Genomic DNA, 27,616 nt, shown 5'->3' with positions numbered 1-27,616 from the left:
GCAGCCGCTCGAGATCGCGCCGAGCGGTGGGGGTGATCATTAGTTTTACCCACTAGTTTGTCGGGTCTGCGGAGGGTCGGGAAAGGGGCTGGGGGAAGGTGTCCGACGGACACGGGCTGCCCTGGGGACTCCCTTCGGCCAGACTCAACGTGAGACGGGCTTGCTGTGTCTGGAAGACTTGAGTCCCCGCCGCAATTGTGACTGGCCGCGGCGGGCACTGCCCGGGAGGTGATCCAGCAACGACTTATTGCCCCGCGCTCGGCGGGAGAAACCCGCCTGACTGGCCGTCGGCTCCGGGATGCCTGGGATTGTCCTGCCCCGCGGTAAGGTGGATCTTGGACTGAGTCCGCGCGGGAGCTGCGGAGTCAGGCCCTGACGGGGAGCTCGGGAAAGCGGCGTGGAGCTAACTGGCTCTGGGCCAGGGGAGGGCACTGGCAGCGTTAGAGGCGGGAGGCATCCCGAGAGCGCTTCAGTCTTTCATCCCCACGAGCTTCATTCAAACTTCTCTGCCTCGTGGAGATTTATTGAGCTCTGCCAGTTCTTCAGCCAGGAGCAGTGGTGTAAACAGTAGTGCTGCTCACTCGGGCGGGGACAAAGGAAGCTGTACTTAGGCGATAGGGTGGCACTCGGGACGGGACGGGACGAGCCAACACTAAGGCGCACAGCAAGGCAGTCGGACGGGTCTGGCTTGACTTTGCTGCTCTGCCGGCCTCTCCTGTTCCAGTCCCAGCTGCCGAGCCGAGCACCAGGAGGAGCTGCTCCTGCAGGCTCTTGTGAGCTCATTGCGCCTGATTGGCTCAAACTGACTGTAAACACTGAGGTTTAGCAGTGCCTGAGAGAGGGTGATGTCATCATTCCCGCTCATGATTGGCTTGAGCTGCTCACGTGAGCCTTTGGCTGAGGGTGGTGCGTGAAGCCGGCCAGGAAGGAAATGGGGGAGGAGGGTTTGGCGCCCCGCAATTTTAGATTATTGTAGCTGTGTTGTGATGAGACAGCGGGAAGCAGCAGTTCCCTTTGTGATTTCGTTTTGAGAGTTCTTTGTATAGGGAAATGTTTTTTAGTTGCTCATGTGTTCCTTGTAGGCCGGCTGGATTTACAGCTGTAGATGGTGTTATTTGCATTTAACCTGACTTCTCATTGTAATGTATTTTAACAGGGGAATGAAATGCCTTCTTACAGTGTATAATTTAATGGGGGTGGTGTGCACAGGCAGAAGGGATAGACACTGTGTTTTCATACTCTGCTATATCTGCATACTTATGAAAGCCTCCCAAGGATGGTGGTGCTGGGTTAGTTCTATTGTTGTAAATGTCCTATTGGGTCATTTTAGGTTATATTCTTAATTAACCAATGATGGGGACTCCATGACCTCCCTTGGAAGCCTGCTTCAGCTGGGGCCTCACCAGTGCTGAGTAGAGTGGGACAGTTACCTCATTTGTCTTACATACAACACTCCTGTTAATACACCCCAGAATCATATTAACCTTTTTTGCAGCTGAATTACATTGATGACATATTCAGTCTGTGGTCCACTATACCAGGTCATCTTCAGCAGTACTACCACCAAGACGGTTATTCCCCATTTTGTACTCGTGCATTTGATATTTTCTTTTCTAGGTGAAGTATTTTGCACTTATCTTTTTTGAGTTTTATCTTGTTGAATTCAGACCAATCTCCAATTTGTCATGGTCATTTTGAATTTTAAACCTGTCCTGTGCTTGCAACCCCTCCCAGCTCGATCTCATCTGCAAATTTTATAAGCATACTTTGTGATCTTAGAACCTAAGATTCAAAACAGATCAACCCAGTCTCACGGCTCCCAGAACCATGTCCAGCCCTTAGCTGGGAAGGGCTGCAAAGCCCTGGAGACTTCTTCCTCCTCCCCTCTCCGCTGCTTTAGGCCTTCTGTCTGACAAGTGCAGAGGTTCCCTACCCGGATCCTGAGTCTCTTCTGTCTGCTCCCTTTCCTAAGCATATGTTGGCCCAGCAAACGAACGTGTGATTGTAGCAGGGGTAGGGCAGCTTTCACCTAGCTAGTGGGGGAATGAATAGTAGTGAAGATTGTGGGAGCACAGATGTCAGCTTAGACTAGCCACCCCATTACAGCTCCACAAAGGGCCCTGTGTACATACTTGGGTTGCTAGCCTGTGCTGTAGTTTGTGCATGGGCAGTGGGTGAACCACCTGTTAGGGGAGGCTAGCCTATGGTTCCTCCCCTTCTGCCTGAGGCCGAGGCCCTCCTGCCCCCTCCTTCGCCACCTGTGGCGCTCCCCCCCCACTGCAGCTGGAGAAGCCCTGCCCCACCCTACCCCAGAGCCAGCCGGCCGCCCGAGTCCCAACCCCCAGCTGCCTGAATGTCCTGGCCAGGAGCAGCAGCCGGGCAGCCCAAGCTGCATGTGACCCCACCCACCCTGGAGTGGCAATCATGTGCAGCCCCAGGGTCTACCGATGGTCCCAGCCACCCTGAAGTTGAGCCGCACACAATCCCAGCACCCACTGGCGGCCCTGGTGTAGCAGTCCCACCGTCCTGAAGTGGGGGCCCCAGTGTGGCCCCAGCTGCCCTGGTGCGGCAGCCCCATTGCCCACTCGTGGCCCCGGAGGTGGGGCCGTGTGTGACGCCAGCATCGCCGGCAGCCCCGGTGCAGTTGTGGCCATGTGTGACCTTGGTGGCCCTGGAGCGGTGGCCCCAGCGTGGCCCCTGCACCTACCGGTGGCCCCAGCTGCTCCAGTGCAGCAGCAGCACACAGCTCCAGTGCCTGCCAGCGGTGCAGCGGCCCCAGCGCCCACCAGCAGCCCCAGGTGCCCCAGAGTGGCACCTGGTGGCCCCAGGAGCGCCTGAGAAGCTTCTGCTGCAGAGGCAGCAGGAGGGGGTGGGGCCATGCCTGGCTCTTTGAAAGCCTTCCCCCGCCTACATAACCAAGCGCCCATGAGTCTATGCTGCCGTAGGCTTGCAACCTGCGTATGTACCCAGGGTCCTTGGCAGGGCTGTACTGGGGCGGCTAGCCGACACTGAAGTCCATGCTGCCACGTTTGCTGCCATTGTTACCAATGCTAGTAGGATTAAAGCTAGAGTGGTACATCTACCCTGCCATTAAAAAACCCATGGCTGTCCTGTGCCAGCTGATGCAGGCTCACAGGGCTTGGGCTGCGGGGCTGTTCAACTGCAGTGTAAATGTTTGGGCTTGGTCTGGAGTCTGGGATCTAGGACCCTGCAAGATGGGAGGGTCCCAGAGCTCATGCTGCAGCTGAAATTAGAATGTCTACACCGCAGTTAAACAGCCCTGCAGCCAGAGCCCATTTGAGCTGACACATGCAGCCATAGGTGCCCAACTGCAGTGTAGATATACCCTAAGAGGTAGAAAGCCTTATATGCAAATTCCTGTAAGGGACATGACTAGGAGCAGGTGAGTGATCTACACCTACAATTCCCAGGTGTAATGGGATATGCACGTGTGCTCGAAGGCCCAGTGCCCTGCCACACTTAGGTTTATAGACTTACTCAGACATACTGACAGTGAGAGGTGTGCTCAGAGTTTAGAATCTGGTTACAGAATCCGTCTAAATTTATTCTGTGTGGTGCTGGGGAATACTGTCTTGTGGCGCAAATACTTGTGAAAACCGTTCATTAACTATTGTGAGTAGCCTGTTGATATCCCTCATTCCATCTAATTACATTTTTACGCATAAGACCTGACGATATTAATATTGTGCTAACAGTATTGCTATTGTTATCTTCACAAGTATCTGTTCCTCTAGGGAAAATTCCTCATGGGCAATCAGTCCAGATAGAACTCATATTGCAATGCACAAGGCTTTCACAGGGATCCCCATGACTGTATAGAAGTGTTTTGCCCGTCTTTTAAGGTAAATCGCAGGGTGAGGTATAATGCAGGAGCAAAGACTGTGTGTTGTAGTGAACTGTCCTACATTGGCCCAAAGCATGTGTTAGCTCAGTGGTCCCCAAAGTAGAGGAATGTTTCAGGGGGGCACATGGCGGGGCCTGAGCCAGCCCTGACTGGGGGAGGGAGGGAGCAACGCCCAGCTCCAGCCCCAGCTTTACTCTGCCCCCAAGTCTTCCCAGCCACAGCTCTGCCCAGCTCCATCCCAGCCACAACTGCACTTGAGTCTGCCACCCAGCCGCAGCTCCACTCCACCCCCTGCTCTGCCCCCGCAACCCCGTTCCACGGACCAACTCTGCCCTCATTCCCTTTCTGCCCCCAGGCCAGCTCTGCCTCTAGCCCCAGCTCCTCCCGTAGTCTCAATTCTTCCATAGCTCTGCCTTCAGCCCAACAAGCTCTTCTGCTAAGCCACTGTGCAGTAATGGAATGGGGGGCATGGACAGGTTCCATTATTGGTAAGGGAGGGCATGACAGGAAACGTTTGGACACTACTGGGTTAGATAAGCTAATACTGCATGTCTGGACCTGCATGCTTTGTTAGATTCTGGAAAACCGAGGGGAAAAAAATCCTAATGTGGCACTTGTTGACAATGTGGTTATATTTTGGAACAGCATTAGTTATACACAGGTATTACACTATCCCGGTTCCATCAGTACAAGCACATACAAGTATATATATGCTGTAATACAGACAGACTGACATATTAACAAAAGAACTGTATATTCTGAGAAACCAGTCATCGTTCTTGGACTGGATTCTTGCTCAGAGACATGTGGACATATTGTTGAGTTACTTGTGCAGATATGGACTTCAAAATAAAACAACCTTCATTCAGTAGTAGAAGCTTGTGAGGAAATGCATGCAGCCAGGGCAGGTACCTTTCACCTCCCTAATGAACCAAGAACTTGCATTCCATCCCCAAATTTTCTTTGTTTTTGGTTTGCCTGTGATGAGGCACAGGCCTGTAGATGAGAGGTTACAATAGAGCTAGTGGTAGAGAAACTTCAGCCTGCTGAGAATCACTAATGTTACTGGAAAATTTGTTTCTGCCAATGAAACAATATGGTTCCTGTAATATTTCTCTCTGCATCAAAATGCCAGTACAGCCAGCAGTTTTTCTAGTTAGAAATTCTATCTTGGCAAAGCAAAGAGAAGAAGTTGGCCTTTTAGAGACAGAGTAAAGTAGGGTGACCAGATAGCAAGTGTGAAAAATCAGGATAAGTTGGGAGGGAGGGCAGGAATAGGCATCTATATAACAAAGAGCCCCGAATATCGGGACTGTCCCTATATAATCAGGACATCTGGTCACCCTAGAGTAAAGAGCCTTTAAAAAGAAAACAGAATGGTCTCTCAGTATGCTGCATTGATTAAAGAGAACTTTAAAGCTATTGTGGTCTGCGTAACTTGTTCCTACAAGCAGGCAAGCTTTTAGTGTAACTTGATTCTTAATTGCTTGGTGCTGTCTCTAGTAGATGTTTTAGGTAAAGTACTGCCCATCCTCTAAATAGCTAACTAGCCATGTGATAAGTAGAGCTATTTATTGCAGTGCTGCTCCATATCAATTTGCACTATGCCTTTAGCCACTCAGATGCTAAATTCATATTCATCTGAGGCTTGTGATGAATAATGTGCTTCTCATTTCACTGTGGACAGTATATTTTGGCAGTTCCTATTACCTAGACAGAAGCCCTTCTTTACCATGCCACTGATTGCAACATAATGACAAGTCTGTCAGCTCCACCAAGATCATGGGCATGTTAAGCCATGGAAGAGAAGCTTTATTGTTGGCTCTGACGCTGGTGAACTTGCACAGTGGTTCTATGCAGCCTGTACCTCTGTAAGCTCAGTTCCAATAACCAGTCTCTCAGTAATACATTTAGAACGGCTGTGTGGCCACCCCCTTCACAACCAGGCAGATGCTTTGGCAGATGGGTCCTCTGAAAACCACCAGGAGCTAACATAAATCACATGTAATGATGGGACTCACGGTAGGAGTGGCAGCCATATTATTTAACTTGGGGTTCTTAAATGCTAGATTATGTTTCGGGGGCAGGGGATTTTGGTGGGAAGAACAACTTCCCAGATGCTTTGCTTTGTCTCACTTGCCTTTACTCATCTCTCTTCCCTCCAGAGAATAGCAGCGGCCGAACAGCGTGTCCTGGGGACTGATCACCAGGTTGTGTGATACAGTGCCCTAGAAGAGCACAGTGAAGCTGTGCATTTTTACCACAATGTTTATGGGTGAAGCAAGACAAGAGTAACAGGCAGCAGGTGTGAGGAGCAGAGTGGTGATGCTGATCAGTGGAGAACTTGCAGCATTTCACCTTGTGTTCTGAAACAGGCAGTAGTGCGATCCCACCCACATGAATAAGGTCCAGAGCAGTGAATGGTTCTTTCTCCAGTGAGAGAGAAAATGTTTGGCAGGTCTGGGAGGGAAATAGTCCTTCCTTGACTGATAATCAAAACGAAAGCTCTACTCTAGCCTGTTTTCCAAACTGTACTTTAAATACATTCAGTAGCGTCCTTCTATGGAAGCCACTATGGAAATTTAACTACCTCAATGAAACAGATAATAAAGAATACTAGTAATGTGACAACGTGAGAAGGCCAGGGTATTTTGCAGGGCTTACAAGTACTAGTGAAGGAAAGGCAGGAATGTCTGTATGCCATCAGTAACATGTCCTCTCTGTTCCAGCCAGCTGTGTACTTGGCTAGAAATTGTCCATTCTTGTAAAAAAGAAAGGGATTTTAAAAGAAGGGGTTTGAAATCAGTACTAAGGGATTAGGAAAGCAATATACACTTTCCAAATCCTCCTTGCTATTAGGTCTCTTGTGTATGTACCCCAGTTCTAATCAACAAATGATATAAAATTTTCCATTACCCACATCGTTCCTAGTATTTCTAGAGAGGGAACTCCCACACTGTCTCATAGAGGCTATGTTTTTTGGGGTCAGGAGGAGGTTGAGGGTGAGAGGTGCCTTTGGGGGGACTTCTAGATGTAATTTCAACTAGAAATAATTAGCACTAGCGCTTAGATCCTATCCCAATTTCCATATACTTGATAGTCAGGGATTTATATTTGTGCTGATGATACTTTATGGTATTTTCTCTTTTAAAATGTGCAACCCTTTGCTGTTCACTAATGTCTCACTATGATAGCCAGAATGGTAATACATCCAAAGCACTCTTTCTGGATGTACCTGGAATATCTGGCAGCAGTTACTTACCCAGTTCTGATCTGTCAAAGCAAAACAGTGCATGCTGATGATGAAAATATTGATGGAGACTTAAGCTCCTGCTAATCTTATCCTTTTAACTGTAGGAGTCTGGCCCAGATGATGATGCTGGCATTTGTGAGGAACTTTAGTGTAACTGAGGCATTGTATGTCCCAGCAGTGTTAGGTATGATGACATCAGTGAAATGCAAATATTCAGGAGGCTACTCAAAACCAAACACCGGCTGATTCTGCAGCCTTTACTCTCACTGAGTAGTACTCACACATGGCCTCACTGCACTTAATGAGCTCACTGGAACTATTCCCTAGAGCAATGCTCATTGTGAGTAAGGGGTGAAGGTTTGAGCTCATTTACACTAAACCTGAAATTGTATGTTTAGCTAGCTTGTAGCTATATTGTATAATTCATAGCAGAGATAATCTCTTCATGAAGAAATAAGAAGCCTTTGAAAGCACAGATTATAAAACACACAGACCTGTGCATAAATGTGAATTATTGCAGCATTGTTCAAAGTACATTAAGTGCAACTCTGCATCCAGAGGCTGGACAAGGTAAGCACACTGGCAGCCGGGTTTGCTGTATCATTTTCCCATTAAAAGCCAGTTGGGGTGGGGATTGGTTATGTATTTAGTTTCACTTTGTCTCTTTTAAATGGCTGTGACTCTGCAGCTAGGAGGTGGAATAATGGGGCCGCTGTGAGATATTCTGTTGAATATAGGTTCTGATAGTGTCCTCATCACCAGAATATCTGAATGCTTTCCAGTGGTGAATTAAACAATATGACTAATATCTATCAGTGTTTGTTCTCTCATCCTCTCCCCTGGGGAGAGCATATGCAGTGAATTGTCCTGTTTTGGTAGGGTTCTTTTAATAAATATACAAGATCAAAGAAGTGCACCTTTCATTTGGAGCAAAAGGAGATGAGGTTTGTGATAATCCTCAGGGACTTCATTCCGCAGTCTATCTCATGACCTGTTCTCAGGAAATGAGGGAGCAGTGCACAACATCACTGGTATTCTCAGACCTTCCTAATTAGCTGCTACTGCTGGGCAGTTTTTCCATCTTGCCGGGGGCTAGTTTCATGTTCTCTGTTGTATTTCTCTGCAGTTACTCCATACTGAATGCACCAATCAGACCCAGCAACACTCCTCAGTCCCCAAAGTATCAATGTTGTGGAAAAAATACGAACTACCTCCTAAGGAGGACAGAAATACATACACTTCACCCCTCCTTGAGGGGTTTCCTTTATGGCTGAGAGGCACGGAAAAGAAGGAACCGCCTGCCAAAAAGAAATGTGGCCTATGAATCTCTGCTCCCCTGAAGGGAGAGAATGCAACTGCCTGCAGATCCCTGCAAAGGGCACAAGGGCAGCACCACTGCGAGGCTGTTTACTTGTCTGTAGAGAATAGGGTGGTAATCAAACCCCTGTCATCAGTGGTGCATTTGTTTGGCTGGCAGAACACATTGTCTATTCAGAGTTTTAGTATGTGAAGATGAGCATTTGAGTTACTGGTAGGCAACAGTGTTCCCTTCGTATTTTTTTGATGATTGAACCTCAAACCTGAGAAATTCTGTGGAAAACTGTTGATCTTTATTGTCCAAGTTCCTGTCAGGAGAAGTTGTGCCTGTGTCTTCATTTGTACAAAGTGCTGTCTCATAGCTTCTGGTTAGAGAGGAACTCAGAAGGTTTCTTCATTGTTTTATGAAATTAGAGGTAACCTCAAGGATAGAAATAGTATATTTAGAATGATGCATTGTTCAGTCGCAGTAGCTCTTTCTGCCAGTGCAGGTGAGCGGGACATGGATTCTCAAACTTCTTCATAATGTGGATCATATCTTAATAAGTGTCTGTCAGCCACCCCTCATCCAGTTCACAATTGCATTGAATCCCTGTAGCAACAACAGCAGTTGCTTTTAAATGAAGAGAAGCATTAGGAAAGCATTCAAAGGATTTTAGCTACCTTTAATGCAGGGGTTCCTGCAAACAGGAGGGATGCTAGTGCCATGTGACCAGCTCTTTCCAGGCCTTGGAATAAGTGGTTTGACCGTAAATATACTTTCTCCATCTTACCTGATCCCAGAGCAGTAAGTGGAGATACGTGTAAACATAAATTACTAAGAGCTTTTAAAACAACATAATGAGTTTCAATATCAGTCCTTTCCCTGCTGCTGGGCTGCCAACACTGGGTTTACAGTGTTCTCTGGCAACACCTGATAAGTTAATCAACAGCAGGAGCCAGCCCTTTTCTTGCAGTCCCTACATGGTTTAAGGTGGTAATGAGCCCTTCTGTTGCTGGGGAAATTTTGAGCTTCAACTTAGCAGGACAATGAAGGAGAAACTGATTTTCAGACTGTAATATTAAACTTACTATATACTCTATTAACTTGCTACTAAATAGATTAATTTACATACAAATGTTCATTTCATCTTTAAAATACACTTACTTATTGGTGCAATTTTGCATCACTAAAAGGATTTAATTTGTAAACCATATTTATAACCGGTAATAAGCTCCCTCTAACCCCAAAATAAAAAGACACAGAGGCTAATGGACTGGATTTAAATAGAGGTGCCGTGTTTCAGGAAAGTAGAATAGAGGGATTCTCTTCTGAATTAAAAAAAAAAAAAGATTTTCTTATAGTGCTCAACAGCTGAAGAAGGTCATTATATATATTTACTGTCTAATGAAGTATAGTGCTCAACAGCTGAAGAAGGTCATTATATATATATATACTGTCTAATGAAGTCAGGCTTTTTCTGTAAAACACCTACACAGCCCCAATTGGCTATGCAGTCACATTCCTAGAGCACATTCTAGTGTGAAAAGAGAACTGGCCACCTGTTAAGAAGTTCCAGTGAGAAAAGTTTCACTTCATTTTCCAAGTCCTGGTTTTTGGGCTCCAATTCTCCTAGAACTCCATTCACTCACTAAAGGCTCAATTCTGTGAAGTGTTAAGTGCCTCAAACTCCCATTGGAGACTATGGGAGCAGGAACAGCTCAGCACCTTGTAGATTTCAGTCCCAAAGTGTTTTGAATGTTGATAAACATTTTTTCACTGTAAACACACAATGATAATTGAAATGTACAGCTAGACAAAGTAGGAAAAATGCTACTTGAGAACTTACTAGATTTTGATTTAAGGCTATTTGTATGTTTTGACATGTGATATGAACAATTTGTGTTGTAATTGTTATAAAGCTTTAACTTTTTGAATCACAACGGTTTGGATTGACCCCCTGCCCCATCACTTCCTGCAATGCTGAAAATTTAAATCGATAAAAACTGAAAAAATACATATCAGTATCCATCAAAATCATTTAAAAAATAAAAATCAAATTCTGCCAAGCCTAGTTATAACTAGTGAAACATAGAATCTGATGTGATGCGAAGCAGTACCCATTTGGGATGCTGAGTATGCAGAGACTTTATTGGACCAGAGAGAAAGCACTTATTTCTTTGAGTTGTTTGGAGGCTCAGAGAGGGAAGCTAAGAAATGTAATTGTTCTCATTGTTTTCCGTTAAGCATAAGTGTGCGTATTGCTCTGCAGTCCCATTAAGCCTGTGAGGAGCTCTCTTTAATATGTCAAGACTTTGACTGTAAATCATCCCTGTCAGAGAACTTTGTGGGACTTTTTAATCTATCTGTTCTAGTTTTTCCTGAAGACTGATAAAGAACAGTGAGAACAGATTTGACAAAGGAGACCTTGGTATGTCAATGCTGTTCCCTACATAAAGTGGAGAGGTTGGAGCATAGATGTTTTAGGACTGTAAAAACTGTTGTGAGGTAAACAGTGCATCTTCTGAAAATATACTAAGTTCCTTGCTTCTTTTGCAAAATTCTAGCCAGATATAACTCATTGAGATGTGTGAGAGCAATGGAAAAGCTCAGTTTGACTTTGCTAAAAGACTTAAAAGTTAAGTCCAAAAACTCAGAGGTAGGATATACTAAAGAGGATTGGAGTGTTAAACAGCTGTTAAGCCTGGGCCCACCTGTCTTTGCTTCACTCAAAGAGATATGTGGTTGCCTGGGCAAATCTCTTAAACACTGGGACTGAGCAGCTAGACTCAGGGCTGCATGTTCATGTAATACAAGAACAGCTTCCCTTAACGTAACGTGTGTGGTTTTGGGTTCTTGTACTGTGAGATGTTTAGTCTTGTGATATTACATGAAAATAATAGACCTGAATGTGGTCTCCAGTTTCTTGGCGTTCATTGAGTAGGCAACTTTATGAGAAACCTCTGAAGTGATGAAAACAGGAGAGAAATTTAATAGGAAATGGCACAGGATTAGTGGACTTGGGTTTCTGGAGTGATGCAAAGAGTTGTGGCAGATCCCATCAGGCTGTGTCACTCATGAGGCAGTGCAGGATAAATCATGTGAAATTTCGACAAAGTTGTCTTTAACTTCAACTCTCTCTCCCACATTTGTATATGGGCTTCGCAGCTTTGATGTTTTTTGGGGAGAAGGAGGAGCAGCAATAAAGATTTTTATGAGAATGCCAAATAAAATGCCTCTGTCGAGCATTATTGCTGAATTCCTTTGCATCTGATGCTCTTGCTCCTCTCTGTTTGGTAATATTCTGACCTAAATGTCTCATGATTGTACTTGGAGGGTCAGCAGAACAGGACCAGTTTTAATCATAATTTGAGGGAAGTCCCAAAATATCTTTTATTTTCCAGAGCAACATCCTGTGTCCGTCTATTGTGATGATTAGGATTTGTGACTCTCTGGGATTTTTTTCTTGTTTGGATGAATGGATTTTTTTAATGGCTCTCAGTTGTAGATGATACAGTACACAAACAGATATGTGTCCCAAAAATGTGGAGCCCTGCCAAATAAATCTTCAATACTTGAGTCATTAATAAATGAAAGAACCTGCGTGAGCAGAAAATGTGAGGTTTTTTTCTGTTTTCTCTCTGATTTTTAATTGGTGCTATATTGTAGCTATCATTTTTACATATAGAAAAGTTTTAAATGGTTGAGAAATACATTGGTTTAAAGCTAAATTAACTACAAGGAGAAGAAAAATTACGTCTGATTAGTTACAATGAACAGGGCAGAGCAGGCCACCCTTTACCCAAAGCAACATGTTCTCTTGGCATCTTTCTGTGAGTGCACACTTGCTGTTGCTTATTATCTGTGGAAACCTCACTTGGACCTGTTCAACTTAAAGACATTAAAGAGGAAAGAAAAACGTGAACATCCATTTCTGCGTTATAGATTCTGTGCATGCTGCGTTTTCTATGTGGTGATGCTGTTATTGTTACATGTAACACTGGTGTATTGTATTTATAACAAAGAACTAGTGAAGTTGTGAGACAAACTGTCACAATCAAAGCAGTTCAAAGTTAAGAGAAACTACCCTTATCATGGTGCCTAGAGTTTGCATAATGTCCTGTACAATATATTACATAAGATCTCACAGATTTCTTAGGTCCCTGCATAGCTGAGATAAAATGTATAATTTTTAAGGGTACAGCATTAGTCTTACCTTTTTTTTAAAATGCAGCTTCCAAATTGCAGGAAGCAGTGCCAGTCTGGCAAAGTGGTAGCTTTTTCAAACATCTGAGGTGAGACTTTCTGGTGTATGTCATCTTCCTGGACCCAGTCTTCTTTTAAAATTGCCAATGAGATGGAGGTTGTAGAGGTGCATTAAAAGTGGGACTGGACTACAGGGGGATGGATCATCCAATATTTGCCTTGTTCTGTTCATTTCCTCTCAAGCATCTGGTGCCAGCCGCTGGCGGAAGCCAGAATACTAGTTGGTCTGACCCAGTATTGCCATTCTTATCTTATCTTATCTTGGGTAGATGGAGGATATGGAATGTGGGGAGCTGCTGCCAAAACAAAAGCACATCTATTATGTCCTCCATGTAATACAGACAAGAAACCTATGCCTTTTATGTCCTTTAAGGCAGGTAATGCTAATGCTTTGCTTAGGTTGTAGGAGCAACCTTTCTCAAAACATGACTGCATCCATACCCCAGTGCAGGCAGTTAGCAGCCTTTAATTTAATTTCTGTTGTCAGGAGGAAATCACTCATATAAGTGCTCCTCCCTTTGCAGCTGGGAGATGTTGCATTGACTTTTTTTTCTTAATTAACTCATATCCTCCCTTGCAGAATAGCTAATTGCTGTATCCCTCAGTGCTGTGATTCCTGGAACTCTGTAGCTGGGTGCTACTACAGGCATGGCTGCTTGCTCTCTCTAGGTATGTCTGCTCTACAAAGAAAAACCCTTGTCTGGCCTTTGCCAGCCAGCTTGGACTTGCAGAGCTTGGGCTGCTTCATTGCAGTGTAGATTTCTGGGCTCAGGTTGGAACCTAAGCACTGGGACTCTTCTGCCCCACAGGCCAACCAAGGGTGTCTAGATGCTGTGTACACATATCCTGTGATACCCTAGGAGCCACTTCCCCTCTTTGTGTCTGTTTCCCTATCTGTGTAATGGAGATGATGATAGAGACAGCCCTCTACCTTTATAAAGTGTTTCAGTCTCCAGATGGAAGATATTATGGAAGTGTCAAGTATCCTTATATGATGGATCAGGAAAGGGATGGGTGAGAATCAGTTAAAAAAGAGACAGGATACATTCTTGAAGGGTAATGTAGAATTTAGGATAATGAGCTTCATGCACAAAAACCAGGTTGTCACATTACTATTTTTGACAAATCAATCATGTAAAAATATATCTTTATTGAAACTCCAGTACAGTTTGGGGTTTTCAGGGTCAGAATAACCTGATCCAGCATTCACCTGAACAGGTGATTCATACAGTTGTTTGTAGGATTAGAACATGAATCCTTCTGTACAGCTACATGCAGGGAGCAAGTGTGTGATCTCTCAAAGCTGTCTGCATTAAACCCCTTCAGCAAACTTAGAAGCCAGTTCAACACGTTGCTTTTTAAAGGTTTTCCTATGTTTGATGGCTATTATTTTCTCCAATTTGGAATTGGAGGCTCAAAGAAATGCTACTAGTATGATATTCAGGAGACTATTCATTGAGCAGTTAATAAAATGAAGGTGCTGGCTGTACAGCCAGAGGGAGTGGCGTTAAACATGCAGACAGTGGAAAGCCATTAACCTCTGCGGCAAATATGTGGCTCTCCCACTCTTAGTGAGCGAGTTACAGTCAGACATAGCCGTGTTTGACACAGGGATGTAGTGAGAAGGGGCTTGCTCAATGATGTCAGGTAGTTTCAGTCTCTGCAGTGTACGTGCTCTGCATGGGAATGGGGAAAGAGGAGGAAATGACATGGACTGCACTGCAGCACACTGCAGCATTGCCAGAACAAAGCCTTGTTGGAAAAACACTACCCAAGTAAAGGCTGTGTGCTGACCACTGTTTGGGAGCAGGGTGTGGAAATTTCACTTGCTTTTTAGAAAAGTCTCTCTCATGTTAAAGCGGCAAGGTGGGTGAGGTAATATCTTTTATTGGATCTACTTTGTTGGTGAAAGAGAAGAGACATGCTTTTGAGCTACCCAGAGCTCTTTTTCAGGTCTGGGAAACTCAGAATGTCATAACTAAACACAAGGTGGAACGGATTGTTTAGCATAAGTAATTAACACATATTGTAAGAGACCATTCATGGTGAAGAGGCCAGTTAACACCTGTGCAGCTGGTTACAGATTGTTGTAATAAGAAATAAATCCAGTGCCTTTATTAGGACCATGATTTTCAGTGTCTAGCAAAGTCTAGGATTTAAGCTCCCAGGCTCATCTTTTGAAGAGGTTGTGTAGATTTCGTCTGAGGACTAAGAGGTCAGATACTCATGAAAAGTGTTCACCCATGGGTGACATGGTGTTTTTGTCTTTTATCACTTTTTTACAACTACCAGCCACAGTCTCGAAAGCCTTGGAATGATCTGAACAACGGAATTATTAGTGAGACTCCAATTTTCCATATGTTAGAGTTTTTTGGTTGGCAAAGGAAACCAGTGAATGGGGCTCATCACTGTCTTAAAAACCACTAAGCCCTCTGAAATAGGGTTAAAGGTGACTGGCCTCTTATTCTTTGTAAAATGATCTTACACAGTCAATTAGTATGTAAAGCTGAATTTAAATACCTCTGCAATCTGCCAGGTGGGGTCAAATGAGCTCTTTTTCCATTGTCAAAGCTCAGGTAATTTCTAGTGACAGGGAAAAGCTTGGTGTGTAAACTCATGAGAGCTGCACTCTGACCAATAATATTCTGTCTCCAGTTAATGGTCTGCAAATGGTTTCTGGCTCAGTTTAGCAAATACGTTTGTCTTTCAGATTTGATTTCCTAATGAAGAATCTGGCATCACTGTTAATTTTATGCAGTTCCTGTCTTATTTCAGGAAACTCAGCCGGTAAAGCATACCTGGCATTTCATTTGGCTAATGATTAGAGAACCACAGCATTTGCCACCTTTCAGGTGATGTGAATACACCCTCTAAATCTCTGTATTTTAAAAAAGAGCAGTGTGATTCTGAGACCGCTGACTCCTGACCATGTGTAACAATTATCTATTGTTTGTATTGCAATAGCACCCAGAAGTCCCAGACGTGGATCAGGACCGCAGTGTACTAGATACTGTACAAAAACAGAATAGAAATATGGTTTCAGTATTATGGCACTAGAGACTGGCAGTGAAATTGTTCTAGAGCAAGGCAGCCCTTCATCCAGTGGCACCAGAGAAGTACCATAGGCCATAAAGCTAAGGGGTGGCCACTGTCTGACCACTTGTACTAAATCAGTGCTGCTGCTACCAGAGCGTTCCTCCAGCTTCATGTCACACCACCACTGACATTTGACCCAGACACCCCTCTGTACAGATCCAGGATGGCCGGGCCACATATCAGTGAGTGGCATTGCGATCTGGTGTACAGGGTCACAACACCACTCAAATTTGGCCCAGCCACCCTTCTGTCTAGATGGAGGGGTGATGGGCCAAATGGTTTTGCAATCTGGCACACAGGGAGTTTGTTCCTGTATGGTGGAGCACACGGGAGTACACTGTGAATTCAACTCGACTCATGGCAGCACCAGCTCGTGCACTGTGTGGGTAAGAGAGTGGGGAGACTCCTTGGCTGGGGAGAACAGGGGTCCCTGTGGGACAAGGGGACTAGAGGGACCGGAATGGAATCCCTGAGGCTGGGGTGGGGTCCATTATTAGCCCTCCCACCCACTCCCCAGAAGTATCTGAATTGGTACCACTGCCTGCATCATCTCTGAAGACCTGCATATAACCAAGTCATAGAGCACTGCTCCTCTTTTAAGGCCTGATCCAAAGCCCACTGAAATCAATGAAAATCCCCCTGCCTTCAGTGAGCTTTGAATCAGGCTTTTTATTTTATGCTCTTCAACAGCAAGCCACATTGTCTGGTGCCTAAAGCCTCACCAGAGTAATGGTTTGCCAGGATGGGGCAGCATGGGAGTTAGTCAGATACTGCATTTCTGGAGGATGTCTTCTGACTGGCTTGATCTACCATATGCGCCTTGCATGCTTTAATCCTGGGACCTTAGTCTGTGGGCTATGGGGCTAGCTGCTGCTCTTTGTTTCCACAGACTCATTTTTGCCCAGAAGGGCCTAAGGCATGTAAAAGTCCCTGGGGAAGAGAAGCCAGCCTGGCTGCTTTCTTTAGGGGCTGCTGCTGCATAGGAGGGGAAAAAATGGGAGCCTCCTTACCACAGGATGCTCCAGCGAGATGGGTTCCCTGCCTGTTAGTTGCCTGTACAGTAGGAGGGGAGGAGCAAGAGACAGGTAGGGGGAAGAGAGGATGGAACATATTGGAGGGTGAAGCCCAAAATCCAGCCATGTGATTTCCTTTTCAAAAAGCACAAAATGTTTGTTGCATTAAAGACCAATGAAAAATGCGCACTCCCCCCCACCCCTCTGTCACCCCCAAGGCAATTCTGGTGCCATCACAATCAGGTCCATGAGCCACTCTCGCCGTTGGGTACATTTGTGCTGTGACAGTCAGAGAACCCTGGCCTCATCATTGGAATTAAAAGTAGCAAAGTGCAGGTTTGCCTGACTGTTCTTACAGCCTCCTGGTTGCCAGAATCTATCTCAGTTTAATAAGAAGAGACAGTTATCTAAGATTCTAGGCACCCTGGCACGTAGTTAATATTCTAGCAGAATCCAGTATAATTAAAAAGTTAAGACAGCCACCTACAAAAAAGTTCTCTTCCTTTCGTTATTTTGGAAAGCACATCCTCAGCCCTCCCCAAATACCTTCTCACAAGGTAGCTTTTTGAGCATGCCCAGAAGTCACCATATTGGGATTTTTCAAACCAAGGGGCAAGGGAGTTCCAGAATCCTGGAGTCCTTACAGAGAATGCAGCGTCCTCTTGTAAGAAGGGGGATCCAGCTCACGTGCCTCTGGTGGTCACAGCTGTGGCAATATGGCAAAGGGAGTATGGAACCTAAAACATATAAATCCCTTCCCTCTTGCTGCCTTAGCACAATGGCTAGAAATACCGTATGAGTCATGAAATTACCCTGAAGATCAGATTTGATGTGGACCAGGAAGAAATAGTCACTAATCACTTCTCTCCTTGATGTAGCTGCATAACTTGCATTGAGATCAGAACAGACCTTAGCAATTAATGCAGGAAGGTTCAGAAAACCCTGAATGACCTCTGACTTCCTGCACCATAGATATACTGATGCACAACCAATGTGAGTGTTGAAAGGGAGACCAGTCTGTGTAGTCACGTACTTGACTAGAACTTTCCAACTCTTCTCATTGCATTGATTTGACCTAGATACAAGGCACAGGGCAGGTTTATCTTTATAACCTTGGTGCAGCACCATGCTTATGTTGCCTTCCATATCTTTGTTCATAAGACTGGCCGTACTGGGCCAGACCAATTGGCCGTCTAGCCCAGTATCCTGACTTCCAACAGTGGCCTATGCTTCAGAGGGAATGAACAGAACAGGGCAATTTATTGAGTGATCCATCTGCTGTTGTCCAGTTCAGGTTTCTAACAGTCAGAGGTTTAGGGACACCCAGAATATGGGGTCACTTCCTGATCATCTTGGCTAATATCTGTTGATAGACCTATCCTCCAACTCAACTTATTCTTTTTTGAACCTAGTTATACTTTTGGCTTTCACAACATCCCCTAGCAATGAGTTCCACAGGTTTACTGTACATTGTGTAAAGAAGTACTTCATTATGTTTGTTTTAAACCTACTGCCTATCAATTTCATTGGGAAATCCCTGACTCTTGTGTTATGTGAAAGGGTAAATAATATGTTCCATGATTTTAGCCTTAGTAGCTGTCTTCTCATATTGGTTTGCAATTCAGGATGAGGAGAGAAACCAGTGGTGCCTGCAGGATCCGCAGAGATCAGTCCCAATAAGCATTTTGTAAAGAATATTTGATGTGCCCAGGTGTTGTCCATGTAGTTGGCAGCTCCCACCAGCCTGTGAGAGTGGAGGAAATTTGTCTACTGCATTGCTTTTCAATAGAGTTGACTAACTCCTTGTTACTAACTCCTTATGAGTTTGCAGGTAATCAGCACATTTTATGGGCTCTGCCCATGTTAATTTCCAAGAGCTGGGGTCTGGGTCTAGGCCTGGGAAGTGGGGAATGTGCTTCTCTAGTGGCTTCTTGTTCCAAGCGAAGTAAGAAGCCTGAGGGAATCTTGTTCCAGTAGCTGTTATTCACTCACAATTCTCAGCAAGTAAATCAGGCTGAATTCAGTGCCTGTGTAAAATGTGGATGAGGGCAGGGCTGCCCAAAGCCAGCTGTTCTGGAGAGGGTCAGCTCAGTAGGAAGCCATAAAATTTGGGGGAGGGGCAGGGAAGGCGTAGCCAGATCTTTCACATATTTAATTTATAACAATCATAAAATATCAGCTACAGTCTCTCCCCACCACCTGATGAAGCCAAGATCCTGAATTATTTGACACTGGAAAGTAGCAGGCAGAAAGTAGCAAAAAGATGCAATAATGGGACAGAAGTAGGTGCCTTTCCACTCTTGTGATCTAGAGGAGCGCACCTCCACTCCACAGAACCCTCTGAGTAGGAGGGGGCTCAGAGTGTAGTACAAGGGCTGTCCAGAGTTCTTTCAGGAAATCTCCCGTTCTGACTGTCTAATCTTTACTTCCTTTAGTTATGGAGATATTCACCAGCTTCCCTGATCAAGGAGAGTCTGTCTGGGACAAGGAATTATTCCAGGATCCTGCTTTTAACAGTGTGAATTACAAAATAGAGCTCGCCTTCAGCGCATCTCCAATTGGTGCCATGTCCCATCTGTGACTTCCTGCAGGAGGTCAACAAAAGCTTGCATTTGTCTTCCATGGAAATATCATGACTGTCTGTTTTGACCTAGATAATCAGTTCAGGATGTCGATCCTGGAACGACTTGAGCAGATGGAAAGGAGAATGGCCGAGATGACAGGATCCCAGCAGCACAAACAAGGAGTAGGAGGCGGGGGCAACAGCAGCGGGAATGGAGGAACCCAGACGCAAGTAAGAGTCCTTCATCACTGAGTCAGTCTTGCTTTATACACACTCCTCCTAGAATTAAATTTGGGGACGGGGGAAGGGGAGATATCTTTTAAACACCATTTGCCTCTTGAGAGCCTTTTAATTATAACCCGCTCACAAAATCTCCATATTTTCCAGCCCTATAAATAGTGGTTCTCACTTCTTTTATGAATTGATTGTGAATGCATTAAGAGATGCATATATATGGTCTAGGGCCCAAGCATAATTTTTTCAGGCCCAGTACAAACTTGTAACACGGGCCCTCTCCCACACACATACCACAATCCCTCATCCCATACATACAATCTCATGAGCCATGAAATTTTTTTTCCTCATGGTAATGGGGGTTGCAGCCTGGTCTGGGCCCTCCAGGGCCTCCGGGCCCCAGTAAAGTAAAGTACCTTTTTTCCCCCATGTGGGGGCCCTGCTATGGTCAATGGAAGACTGGTACAGTGACATAGAAACCCAAAAACCTCCCTTTGGAGAAGGGCACATAGCGAAGAACAAAGACAATCTGGCATTGTTGACTGGTACAGCAGATATAACAAGAACAGATTTTGGAAGCATGAGGTTTCTGTCTAAATATTTTACACCTGTTAATGATACCTCATTCCCTCATCACATACTGGATGATGCTATTCTGGCAGCTTAACGCTCACTGAGTTCTTGTTGAACTGCTGCTGAAGGTAGAAAATGGCACCCAGGCCAGGTAGTTGTTTGATGTGTGCTTGTGGCAGGCTGCTATCCACAACCTCACTGGCTTCTTAAACTGTGTGGACTAGCTGTTTTCTGTGTGATTAGTCAGAATGATAAATCATATTATTAGCACTGTAGTTGTGATTTAATTATTTTTAGGGGTGTGGTACAAGTGACTGAAATCCTCTTTATTCACAGATCTGACAGAATAGTTGCAATTCTGCTTTCCCGGAATCTTTCTGCACAGCTCTGGCCCGGCCCTGGCTCTTGGCTTTTGGCCATTGCTGCTATTCCCTGTTTAAATACTCTTTCCAGGTCTGGTGCTTAGGTGCTGGCTATGGTGGGGGTGGAGTGCTCAGTGTCTCTTAGGCACAGGGAGTCCATGAGAAGAGCACCCTCTTGTACTTCAGTGTGCCACTTGTAATGGATTGCAATGACTCCCTAATGTGGAAAATTACCTTATACGGTTGACTGTAAGTACAGGTTAGTGTGAATAAACTAGGTAACCTATCAGCTTTTGTCTTGTTCCTGATGTCACATTCGTCCCCTTCTGCCACTTCCCTATCACTAATTATTTGTAAAAGCAGTTGTACACAGTGGCCTAACAGGTCCTGGCCTGTGCAGGGTGAAAGTCCAAGCCACCCTCCCAGGTGACAGCTTCTGAGATGTGCATGTTGCTTGTAGTGTGCGTCTGGGTCTGGGACGTTGGGCAGCTGTTTCGAGAGCCGTGTGGTGGTGGTGTGTGAGAAGATGATGAGTCGTGCCTGTTGGGCAAAGTCCAAACACCTGATCCATTCGAAGACTTTCCGAGGAATGACCTTGCTACACCTTGCTGCTGCCCAAGGCTATGCAACACTGATCCAGACCCTCATCAAATGGCGGTAAGACCCAATACTTCAGACTTCTGGTTCATCAGAGGCTGCAGGAAGTAGGTGTAAATTCTGGTTGGCCCAAGTTTCTGGATCTCTTGCACTTTGCAGAGGATGCTACTGATTGCAACCTGTCCCAAGCCCTCTCTGTGCATGGGCACTAATCTGTTGTGAGTGGACTCAACCTCTGGATCTCACATGCTTCTAAGCCCCTAGGTCTGGGTAGTTGAATGGTCATTGTTACTAGCACTGGGTCTCTCAGGTGCACTCCCAGGAGCATCCCCCATATATGGCATCTTTTTGGGCAGCTGAATCCTGGAATCCAGTCATCTTGACCCCTGAACCAGTGCTCCAGCCCTCCCGAGCCACCCAATTGGTTTTATCCATTCTCCGAGATCCACATCGCTGTGGATGTTCTGAGCCTCTCAGTTAATCCCTTTGGGGACAGCAGGGCAGGCAAGTAAAGAACATGGTCTTAGGAAAGGGGTTTTTTAATGAGAGGAACTTTCCTCTTGAAAGTACTAGGGAGTTTCGGATGATTGGAAAAAACAGTGCTGAACTCCTGCCTTCTCTCTTCTCCAGCTCTTTCTTCTGACATATGATGGATGACCTTCCCTCACGCAGCATATTCCCCCTTAAATGTAGTCTCTGACCCCTTTGGCATGTCCAGGTTGAGAAACTCCAGTGCCTCCTCCCATTCAGGTTACTGTGTAGAGAGTTAATTGTTCCTAGCGTTGGCCAGCCTGTGAGAGAGAAATAGTTGATGGCCCTATATTGCTCTGTGTCAGCTCCATCATTCAACTCGGTGTCAAGCCCCAACTACAATGCGATGCTCTAATCCACAGTAGAGATCACAATAAAGTGGGGCCCCTGGAACAAAATGGCATTCACAAAACAAGATGGAGTTCACACTTTCCACAGACATATCCCCTGTCTGTCACGCAGCTTTCCTCTCTGAGCTGAGGTGATAAAATTATCCCCTTGTTCTGGTTTCCCAGGGCCAAATGCCTCAGCCTTTTACATGGATGTTAATAATCTGCTTGGGTTGGCATGTATCTGCTGGCCTGAGCTGGCATTATGCTCACCTGGGAAGTGGAAGATCAGGGTTCTCATTACACTAGTGGTATGTGTTTGATGTTTTCATTGCTGGCCTGTCTCCATCTTCCACTTCATAAATAGAAGCTGATCCAACTCTGACTTAGCTGTTGGTCCCAATAAGGCCTTTAAATTTTTTCCATCCATTTGTTCTGGAGCCACTATTTCCCTTTCCCCTCTTTGTAGTGTGAACACGGGTTTGCTTAATTTAGCCCACTTAGTTTGTGAGCAGCCTGCAGGAGTGTGCATGCTGTATAGCATAACAGCATAATGTTTGTCACTAGAGTTCATGGGGGCTAAAGGACCTAATCTATGAGGCAGATCCTGAACTCTGTGTCTACATATTTATTGGCCCTTATCACAGTAGCCGAATGCTGCAGAATCATTAATGGAGTTACAGGCAGCACCTCTCTGAGCTAGGGAAGCATTATGTCCATTTTTCAGTTGGGGAACAGAGGCAAGAGGTAGGTCAAGTGACTTGTCTAGAGTCATACAGGAGATTGGGGTTGATCTTACAATGGAACCCATATCTTCATTCCAATCCAGTGCCCTATCCACTCGATCATCCTTCTCCCTAACCAAGACTCTCATTTCTCATGAGCTGTTGAGAAGAGGCACAAAACCCAGGCCACCAGCTTCAGCAAGTATGTGTTGCAGGCATGCAGGTGTGTTCAGCGCTGCTTTTTGTGGTCAAGCCTTGGTGTGTCAAGTTGTCGTTTTGTGTAAGGATCTTAACCAAGCTACAGAACATCATTACTGCTCTCATTTCCTGCGCAGCACCAAGCATGCAGACAGCATTGATCTGGAGCTGGAAGTTGACCCTTTGAATGTGGATCACTTCTCCTGCACTCCCCTGGTAAGTAGCAGAACATTCTTTCTGTGCCAATGACTCAATCCCCTGAGACAGGAGAATGAGCCTCACCAGGGAGGTGATGAGCTCCTTCTTTGCTGCTTTTCCCAGGCCTTTTGATCTTCTGCAGTCTGTTGGAGTAGATGTACCTTGCATACTGCTTTGCTATATACATAATAAGACATGGCTCTAACAGCTCTTAAGAGTGTTTTGCTCTGAGAAAAACCAAAATAGTTATCCCAGATTTTTGAGGAAGTGTGGGATGGGTTTTCTTGTTTCAAGCTCTTGTTTTGCCCAAGCATCTCTACTTTGCTGCCTTGAGAAAAAGAACTTATGTCTTTTCTTACCAGTTGGTCTGTTTACCTGTTTTCCTGTCTGCAGAGGTTTCAATCATCTTATTGTGTCAGAGCCAGTGAACTCAATTACATTTCCTGAGAACCTAGAAAATCCAAATTACTCAACATATATGGAACCAAGAATAGGTCCAAATAAAAACTTAATTCCCAGGTGGTAACGTTTAGATGAGCAGATCCCCTGTGGGAAGATGGAGTGATACTCTTAGGGCTGACAAGGTGGGTGAGCTAGTATCTTTAATTGGATCAACTTCTGTTGCTTGTCTCTCTCACCTTTCAAGCTTATACAGAGTTCTTTTTCAGGTGACCTGTGTAAGCTCAAAAGCTTGTGTCTCTCACCAGTAGAAGTTGGTTCAATAAAAGATACTACCTCCTCCACCTTGTCTCTCTAGTAACTCGGGACCAACACAGCTACAACAATACTGCATACAATCTCAGAGCTGATCTGCCTACAGTTTGTGCATTGATATAACTAGGTTTAGACACTAGTTAGTTGAATCTCCTAGAGTACACTGGTTTAACTAAGTTGATTTACAACAACACTTTTAGTTATACCCATATAACTCTTGTAGAATGTGTAGACAGTGCCTTAGCAAATAATCTTGCAACTCTTGACTCTTCTGGGATGCTGCCACCCAAGAGTCCAGGCACTGTTTTGGGCATTTTTCTTTTCTTATTTTTAATAGCAATAATGCAAGTCTGAAGCATTAATACCAGCTGGACAATTGTAAGCAGTGATTCAAGCTCTTTCTGTAAAAGGAGTAAGTAAGTTTATGGGCCAGAGTCAATCCTGGTATAAGCAGGTGCCATTTCTTAGGATTCAGTGTGGTTGCACCCCTTACACCAAGGTTGAGCTGGTCCTGTACCTGCAGGCCTGTTTAGACAGGTGCACTTGTGTGTGCTCAACCCCCTCTTTAGTTAGTAGTCAGGAACAAGCTTTCATAAAGCTGTATCATGGACAGTTGCACTCTCTCTGACATTGACAACAGGCAGTGTTTGAGTGCAAAGATGCTATTGCCAACCTTAATGAGATGCCAGGCATGGTTCCTTTATTGATATTCATTTGTATTCTCTTAGTTCCTACACTGTGTTAGGCACTGTCTCAGAGACTGAGTTTTTAAAATTGCCCATTTGTTATGGTCACAAGAATACTTTCTTATTAAGAATTATGTAATTACTGGTTGCTTTTAACTTTTGTACAGAGGTCATTCTAGATTCCAGCTTCTCTAGCATTATCCTAAATGTTTGGCTTTTTCATGATTATTAAATTCAAAATATAACAAGTCCCAACTGTCCATGAGCCTGTCCCACAGTTTGCTTCTGACTGACCCTTTCCTACCATGTCACAACTCCTTTCTGTGTAGAGTTCCACTGCAAGCATGGCATGGCTTATGTCTCCACATGTGGCCACTCAGTTGATCCTTTGAAAGCCAGATATAAAGTTCATGTGAAATATAAGGACGTGGCTACATTTTGCCCTTTTCTAGCTTTAGTCTTGCTGCTCACATGCTCATCTGTCCATAATTCCCTTGTGTATGCAGTTGAACTATTCTGCTTCTGCAGCATCTCTAAGATTTATTCCTATATGAAAGTTTCACTTACTGCTCAATAAGAAAATTTCACCTTAATTTATTATAGACAGACAGGCAACTATTTCTCCCAGGAAATAGGGAGTGGGACTTGTCTAGTCCTCCATAATGGCATTTTATTCAGATGTGACCATTATAAAAGCCATCCCTTGGTGTTCAAGCATTTGCTGAGTTTTGCGATGAGCTGTTTTTCAGTGATCTGAGAGGAGAACAAGAGAAGACTCCACTGCCTCAGCCAGAGAGTGCAGCACCTACAGATGTGTCTTTGGTTAGCCAATTGCCCTTTTCTCTTTCAGATGTGGGCATGTGCACTGGGCCACATGGATGCAGCCATTGTGCTCTATAAGTGGGACCGCCGAGCGATCTCTATTCCTGATTCCCTTGGGAGACTGCCATTGGCTATTGCACGGTCTCGGGGTCACGTCAAGTTGGCAGAGTGTCTGGAGCAGTTACAACGAGATGAGCAAGTTCAGCTTGGGCAAAATCCCCGAATCCACTGCCCTTCAAGTGGGGAGTCCAACCCAGAGAGCTGGGTAGCCCAGTGGCACAGTGAAATCATTACTTCTCAGGAGCCTCAGAAAGGCGTCACTGTTATGTCCAGTTCAAATACAGGTAAAAACAAACAAAAAAAACCCCCTGACTCTAGGTTTCTCTTTGCTAACGCACGACATGTAGGGTATGTCTACCGCTGCAGCGGGGAGAGGTGACTCCCTGTGTGGGTAGACAGTATGCTAAAAATAGCAGTGTGGATGTTATGGAACAGACAGCAGCTTAGGTTAGCCACCCCAGTCCTGTCCGGACATAAGAATGGCCATATTGGGTGAGAGCAATGGTACATCTAGCCCAGTATCCCGTCTTCCAACAGTGGCCAATGCCAGGTGCTTCAGGGGGATTGAACAGAACAGGTACTCATCAAGTGGTTCACTCCCGTCGCCCATTATCAATTTCTGGGAAACAGAAGCTAGGGACGTTTCAGAGCATGGTTTTGCATCCCTGCCTTTGCTGGCTAATAGCGATTGATATACCTATTCTCCATAACTTACCTAGTTCTTTTTTGAACCCTGTTATAGTCTTGGCCTTCACAACATCCTCTGGCATAGAGTTCCACAGGTTGACTGTGCATTATGTGAAGAAATACTTCTTTTTGTTCATTTTAAACCTGCTGCCTATTAATTTCATTTAGTGACCCCTACTTCTTGTGTTATGAGAAGGAGGAAATAACACTTCCTTATTTACTTTCTTCATACCAGTCATGATTTTATAGACCTCTATCATATCCCCCCTTAGTTATCTCTTTCTGGGTTGAAAAGTCCTAGTCTTACTAATCTTTCCTCATATAGAAGCTGTTCCATATCCCTGATCATTTTTGTTGTCCTTTTCTGTACCTTTTCCAGTGCCAGTGTATCTTTTTTGAGATCGGTCGACCAGATTTGCACACAGTCAAGATGTGGGCATACCATGGATTTATAAAGAGGCAATATGATATTTTCTGTGGGATCCCTTTGTAACTCTTTACAGTCTGCTTTGGACTTACCTATCTTGAGTAGTTTTGTATCATCTGCAAATTTTGCCACCTCACTGTTTGCCCCTTTTTCCAGATCATTTATGAATATGTTGAACAATACGGGGCCCAGTACAGACCCCTGGGGGACACCAGAATTTTCTTCTCTCCATTCTGAAAACTGACAATTTATTCCTACTCTTTGTTTCCTATTTTTTGACCAGTTACTGATCCAGGAGGGCACCTTCCCTCTTATCCCATGGCATCTTACTTTGCTCAAGAGCCTTTGGTGAGGGACCTTGTCCAAAGGCTTTCTGAAAATCTAAGTATGCTATATCCACTGGCTCACCCTTGTCCGCATGCTTGTTGAGAATTCTAGTAGTTTGGTGAGGCATGATTTTCCTTTACAAAAACCATGTTGACTCTTCCTCAACAAATCGTATTCATCTATATGTCTGATAATTCTGTTATTTACTCTAGTTTCAATCAGTTTGCCTGGTATTGAAGTTAGGCTCACTGGCCTGTAATTACCAGGATTGCCTCTCCGAGCCTTTTAAAAAAATTGGTGTCACATTAGCTATCCTGGTTCTGAGCTCAGCCAGTCACCTGGTTCTGAGCTCAAGAGGCTGTCCATGATGCAGTGTCCACATTGCTATCTTTAGCACACTAGGTAGAGCAGAGTGAGAGTCTGTCTACCCATGCTGGGAATCACAACTCCCAGCTGCATGTAAACATACTTGCAGTAGCTTGGAGCAGGCAGTGTGCTTTGGGGAGGTGGAGGGGATGTTAAGTGAAGCTGTGCTATGTTTCTTTGCTCACAGCTCCCTGTCTCTCTCTAGCATTCCCTGTATTTGTAGGAGCATTGGCACATATAAAAGAGTGTCAAATGGTACAAAAATCCTGGCTATTTTTGAAGGAAGAGTGAACCACTCATAGGAATGGTTCAGGTTAGCATCCTCCCAGTCACTTCTCCCACTATAAATTAGACCATCGTGTCCCAAGGCATGGACTGAACTGTTACCTGCACCCGTGGGAGAAGGAAGGGGTCATAGATGTCAGGA

General features: G+C 44.9%; 1 protein-coding gene across 1 annotated transcript in view; it reads left to right on the top strand.

Annotated features, from left to right (window-relative positions):
- The window catches only part of CAMTA1 (calmodulin binding transcription activator 1), a 938,867-nt gene that overhangs the window by 873,656 nt on the left and 37,595 nt on the right, over positions 1 to 27,616 (top strand). Inside the window, exons 11-14 of the mRNA XM_067567040.1 lie at positions 19,445 to 19,584; positions 20,983 to 21,179; positions 23,040 to 23,118; positions 25,351 to 25,666. Coding sequence (XP_067423141.1) covers positions 19,445 to 19,584; positions 20,983 to 21,179; positions 23,040 to 23,118; positions 25,351 to 25,666 — 732 coding nt within the window. The remainder of the gene's footprint in view (positions 1 to 19,444; positions 19,585 to 20,982; positions 21,180 to 23,039; positions 23,119 to 25,350; positions 25,667 to 27,616) is intronic.

The sequence above is a fragment of the Emydura macquarii genome, unplaced genomic scaffold (genome assembly GCF_026122565.2).
Source record: "Emydura macquarii macquarii isolate MOO-44397 ecotype Brisbane River unplaced genomic scaffold, CSIRO-AGI_Emac_v2 contig_2768, whole genome shotgun sequence".
Taxonomy (NCBI): domain Eukaryota; kingdom Metazoa; phylum Chordata; order Testudines; family Chelidae; genus Emydura; species Emydura macquarii.
This window is presented reverse-complemented; position numbering and strand designations above follow the sequence as displayed.